General features: G+C 38.5%; 1 protein-coding gene across 2 annotated transcripts in view; it reads right to left on the minus strand.

The window, feature by feature from the left end:
• The window catches only part of LOC150096443 (monocarboxylate transporter 10-like), a 223,718-nt gene that overhangs the window by 217,294 nt on the left and 424 nt on the right, over positions 1-6,000 (minus strand). For both annotated transcript variants that reach the window (XM_090408801.1, XM_090408802.1), the window contains exon 1: positions 5,933-6,000. This exon is cut by the window's right edge and continues 424 nt beyond it. In XM_090408801.1, coding sequence (XP_090264927.1) covers positions 5,933-6,000 — 68 coding nt within the window. The remainder of the gene's footprint in view (positions 1-5,932) is intronic.

The following is a 6,000-nucleotide window of genomic DNA, read 5'->3' on the forward strand; positions in this document are numbered from 1 at the left end:
GCTCCTGCGCAGATTCAGGAGAATCGAGAACAACCTGGTTATTTAATGACCTGTTCTCAATTCTCTCCCTCTGTTTTCTTAGATGATTACTGGATGAGTCCATGCTAGTAATGTGCTTAGATGATCTCCTGTGTCAGATTAAGACCTCACTTTAATGACTACATGCAAAATATCTGGTAGAGCAACTACCAGATATTTATTCCGTTAAGAATAGCATCATTTTAAACTGCACTCTTCAGTGATGTTCGTGATCGTTGTGAGGACGCTTCGTAACGTGAGAAGTTGAAATAGGCTTTCTTTCTTCCTTTTAGGAATCAACTTTGAACAAGCGATATTTCATTGATTGACATGTTTCGGAATAAGCAAAACAGTGTTTCCGAACATAGCAATGTATAAAGGCTTCCTTTTAGTGATACTATCACTCATTCGCTTATTTATTTGCAAGACTACTTGGCCTTGATATCTGAAATAGAAGAGTGGATCAATGATTGAGGGCCTTCATTTGCCTATCAAATACGTCACTGAGAATCGAGTAGAATGCGAGCGTTCAGTTCATCGCTTTCACCAACTGCATACACAGAAGAAGATAACCGAAGCCTGAGCACAGTTCACGTCAGGAATGGGAAATTGATTACAAGTTGCATTGCGAACGTGTTATGAATGAACACCAGCAGGGTTGTCGTCGAGAATACGAAATAAAATATCATTCTATTTTTTATGTATAAAAAATTATTTTAAAAACTTTACTATTATAAAAAGCTCACAGCAAAGTAAATGTCAAGACACGCACCCCGCAATGTATGAATTGATCTCTCTCTCTCTCTCTCTCTAATGTGAAACTTACGCACAAAATCTTGCAAATAGGTAATGCTGTGGTTAAGATTATCCAAAACTTCGCTTTTTTAGGTCCCGGACAAAGCAAGGAACTCTGTGGGCCTGCACTAAGCTGGGTCTCGCACCCCCAACGAAAATCATATCACCTGAGTCATATGATATCGCCTATTCAAATCATTCTGCAAGTACTACATATCAGCCGCATTTCTGATTACTCTACTTATCTTTGCATCATCAGCAAATAGCTGTATGTCGCCTGTCAAATCGTTCCAAATATCATTAATGTCGCATTAATCTTAAATCTTTTATGCCACAGTCTTCCATTCTGTATTCTGTCAAAAGCCTTTGCAAAATCCAAAAGAATCATGGTGTATCCATTCCCCTTCTCTAATTCAACGGTAACATTGTTATAGAATGTGAGCAAGTTGCTAAAACATGACATTCCCTTAGTAAACCCATGTTGCTTATTGCAAAGTAGAGATTCACTGTTAACCCATTTCTGAATGTTGGCCCTAGACAATTTTTCGAAAATCTTCACCACCACTCCTGAGATACTGATTGGTCGTGGTTGGATACATCGATCTTTGCACCACCCTCTTGCAATGGAATTACCATACATACTTTCGATTCCTATGGGATCTTCCCTGTTCTGAGATTCAAATTATAGAGCCTGGTCAAAGGAATAGCAAAATTCAGCTGAATACTTTTAGCACACGTGCTGATATCCCATCAGTCCCTATTGCTGAATTCTTATTCAGTTTGTGCAACAGCTGTAATATCTCGGCCTCATACACTTGAGTTTCTTCATTCAGTGAAGAGATAGCAGTGAACTCAATGTTTCATACGTGAGGTTGATAGCTTTTTTTTTTTAGCATAATTGGCACTCGTTAGTTGAACAACCTCTTCTGCATCTGTCGCCCTCACACCATCTGCATTCAGAAGAGTTATTCTTTCATATTCTTTCTTGTATACTCTCTCTCTCTCTTTTCTCTTTACAGACAGAATCAATCGTTGCTTGGGTTCTTAACCACGTCCACGTAGATTTAACTCCCCTGGAATGCCTAGGACACGGCAATATGTCACTTACTCACTACCACTTTTTAAAATCTAAATACTATCTAATTTTAGCATCCAGTTCCTAGCTGGTGCACTTTCTTTTATGTACAAGATCTGCCGTGCCACTTATTTTAAGATTTGTAGGTGGATATACAATAACAATATACGAATAAAACATAAAATAAAATAATGTCAATCAAAGTGAAACCGCTATTGAGATTGTCAACTCACAAAATGACGCTGTGAGAAGACTTTAGTAAACAGTGGGAGAGGGAGTGGGGATGCGTGGGAGGCATGTAGAGAAAGGTATTGAATGCGCCATGAAAATCACGTAAATTCTGTTACTTTTTTTGTGAGCGTTCAATTTCTAGGCCACGGGAATGCGGGTACTCGGTGATTAATGACTCTTATAGCGGGGACCGCGTGTATTTATTTTAGAAATAAGCTACACCCACTTCAGATTGTCTACAGCTCATGATCTCATAACCTGAATGTACAAAAACCTCAAAACACGGATTCTCCAACCTTAATTCTAAAAAAAAAAAACTACTTTGATGCTAACTACAAAATAGATCCATGCATCGAATAAGACCAAAGTGAACAACAAACGAAGTAAGTAGTACATCATAGAGATGGAGTCTGCTAACAGCAATAAACTGACAGTCTCTGGGAATAAAATGTAAAAAAAGAAATAAAGAAAGACACCCTCGAAGACTAACCTCAACATAAACGACGAATACAACAAAATATATAAAACATGTCAAAATAAGTCCAAAAACCCTCCCAGGCTCTTTGGGCCACACGCAACCTGTCTTCCCATGTCTCACTCCCACAAGTAAACATTAGAATAACGCACATAAAAAAAACACGAAGCTTTTACTGTTAAAATTATTTAACTAACCTTATTAGTTGTGTAATTTATCGCAGTTTAAACTTTTATTTTAATATCAAAATATTCAACAAACAAATTCTGATTTGATGTTTTTTGGATGAGGAGGAAGGGAAAAGATAGCCACGGTCTGTTCTTTGTGCATCTGTCTCTCCTTCTCATAGAAGTGCGGGCAGTTTTTATTTCACTTAATAAATCCAACTTTCTTTTAACAATTAATTTTTGTCTTCTAGACCCTTAAATCTTGGGTTCAACGTGCTGTGAGGAAATATTTTACGAATGGCATGGCTCCTGCCTGAACAAGAGCGCACCCAAATGGCAAACCTCTAATATCAAGGACGCGTTAAGGACTTCTCTTTGCATCATAGGAAACGGCAAAGTTACTTTTCCGGAGTAATATATCCTTCCTTACGCAGTAACTTTCTCTTTTAACCCTTCCGCTATTTAATTTCTATCTTTCTATTCTATCTTTCTTTATTCGATGATCTCTCTCTCTCTCTACAGCAGTCACCCTGCTTTTGCAACTACCAAATCAGGATTAGGGCATTCGACCGCAGTAACTTCATTCCCCCCCCCCTTTTTTTTTCCCTTAAAAGGGTCTGCATTTAACTGTAAAGCCCGATAAATGGGCAAACATTCGGGAACTATGACCTTCTCTATTGCTAATGAATTTCTAAAGTTAGTTTTTTTCAGTTTTATTTTCAACAGTCAGCTATTGCAATTTCCTCTCGGATCGTGAATTGATTTTCCGCTTATCATCAATAGAAACGAACTGTCATGGTTACAATATCTGACTTTGGACTAACAAGAAACTCTAGTATTCCCCTTGGCTTTGATTCACAGAATAATTTCATGAAAAAGGTCCCTAAATCAGCTTGTAATCTGTGGGTCATTTCCTTCTCTCACGTTACACTTTTGCGCGGTGCAAACCACTACGTAAGTTGGAAGAACGCCATCAGTACAAGTCAGCTGGGCATGTACACGTAGTTTCAATCGTATTCTAAATAATTGATAAAAGTTTTCTTGGACGGGCGCAAAAATATCTCCGAATCTTATATGTACTTTGCTTTCGACATAGTTATTGAAAGAAACAAAAGACTTTTCGACGCACGCGCGCGCGCGCGCGCACACACACACACACACACACACACACACACACACACACACACACACACACACACATGGGACAGATGCTCCTCCAGATATGTTGAAATAGTTAGCTATTTATATTTGCTGGAAACAGCGTTGACAACTTCACCAACAATAAATTCCTATAAATAGTAACCAATGGCAGAAAACAAGCGTACCTGTGAAATCTTCCACAAGGTCGCGCTCAGGGCATGTACCGATTCTCAAATGTCTCCACTTAAGCATCACGAGATTTCAGATGAAGGCAGATTCTAGAGCGAGAAGAAAGTACCCTTCTCGAACGAATCGCTGTCCATACGGACAGGAATTCGTATGTCACGGAGATCGCCTTCATTGTGACTGCGCAGTGTTCATATGAGGAAAGTAGAGACAGACGTGAACGTCCGTCCTCCACTTTTCTCATATGAATGAGGACACCCCTGATCTTTCTTGTTATGTAAAGTCTCTCATTACGAATCTCCGCTATACAGATAAAAACATAATTTTACTCCCTAATAGATAGCAGTTCCATAGAATTCTCTACGACTCGCTTACTTCAAAGAACTGTCTTCGGAATCGCGCAATGGGCAAAGAGGTAGATAACACAGAGAGAAAATCTTTTGTATGCGAAAAACAAAGGTACAATTTTGGATCATATATATAAGGAAAATTACATATTTATAAATTCCAGTAATCTGAAATTACTCTTTTCATAAAGATCTCGCCCTGAGACCTTTATGAAAAGAGTGCTGATGGCAGCATATGAAATACGTTGATGTTACTGGAAGAACCAAATTCAAAGACCGTTTCTTGCATCTTCGGTAAGCCGTCATGTTTTGGAAACTCACATTAAAATAATAAAAAGTTTGGAACTCTTCGTTTTGCGCAAAGTTTCTCATTGCCTCAGCAGTCCTTACACTGGACTCTCCTTTAGAGTACGTTACTTCAATTTGCAAACCAACCTTTCAAGCGCAGATGGAGCGAACAATTCAGCATAACTTTGAGTTGAGTCGACATCTTGAAGCTTGATGTTCATCTGTCTACAGTTCTGGAACTTTCCATTAGTTATAGGTTATACTCTTTTTATTTCTCTGTGAAAGTCTATTGAACCCTGACAGATAACTCCGGGATTAAAGACATTTTGCCCCGTTTAAACATCCCACACATGATTCAGTCGGTAATAATGAAGGGCAAACAGGTCACATTCTGGGAAATATTCCACCTGCTGACCACGTCAACAGTTTCTTAGGAATTGAAAATTGAACTCCTCGTATAATCCCAGCGAAACAGGCAGAAGTGGAATGAGCCTTTTTCTCTGAAGATATATATATATATATTTTCGGTTGTTGTGCTTTATATTTTTCACTACCTCGGATTACTTCTTGTACGTCGAACGATGTATTGCACTCGATCAGTACTGAGATCATTTGATTCACATTCATTCAGTTTCAATTTCTACGGAGAGAACTTCATACAGAAACCATACACTAAATGGAATCGATTCTGACAACTTTGATTCTGTTGTTCGTAACTTTTCCCCAATGAGGTAATTGGATTATCCCTTTGAACTCTGAGGGAGGCCCTTGTATCTTTCACAGGGCAATAACACCTAATGAAAATTGGATCATGATTATTTCTCTGGTTTTCGTGCACTGTGAGATTTCGCAGTATCATAGTTACATCAGGGCTCTATTATTTTAAAAATACTCATTAAAATATTTTTGAAATAAACTAAGGGCGCGTGTCAGGTTATTTATTTTCTCCTAAGAATCAATGGTGTGGGTAGAATAAATGGGCTTCTACAAAAGCTCTCAAGAATTAAGAAGAAAAAAATAGTCTTCTCGAACTGCTAAGTATTAAAGAAGTGTTTTGGATACATCTCGAGTTCGTTTTCTTTACAGAACGTTAATGATCATAAACCACACTCAATCGTCCATCGCATAAGAATACGTCCGCACTTTTCACTCATTTCCTGTATGAACGCGCTCGCAATTTCGTAAAAGTGAAAAATGTGAAGGGACTTACCCGTCACGAAGGATGCTTCTTCGCGGTCAGCTGCAAACTTGTCCTTGAGTTTCACGAAGAGAACTCCG

This window comes from Typopeltis vanoorti, chromosome 19 (genome assembly GCF_054136105.1).
Source record: "Typopeltis vanoorti isolate ZY-2024b chromosome 19, IOZ_Tvanoo_1.0, whole genome shotgun sequence".
In the NCBI taxonomy this organism is placed as follows: Eukaryota; Metazoa; Arthropoda; class Arachnida; order Uropygi; family Thelyphonidae; genus Typopeltis; species Typopeltis vanoorti.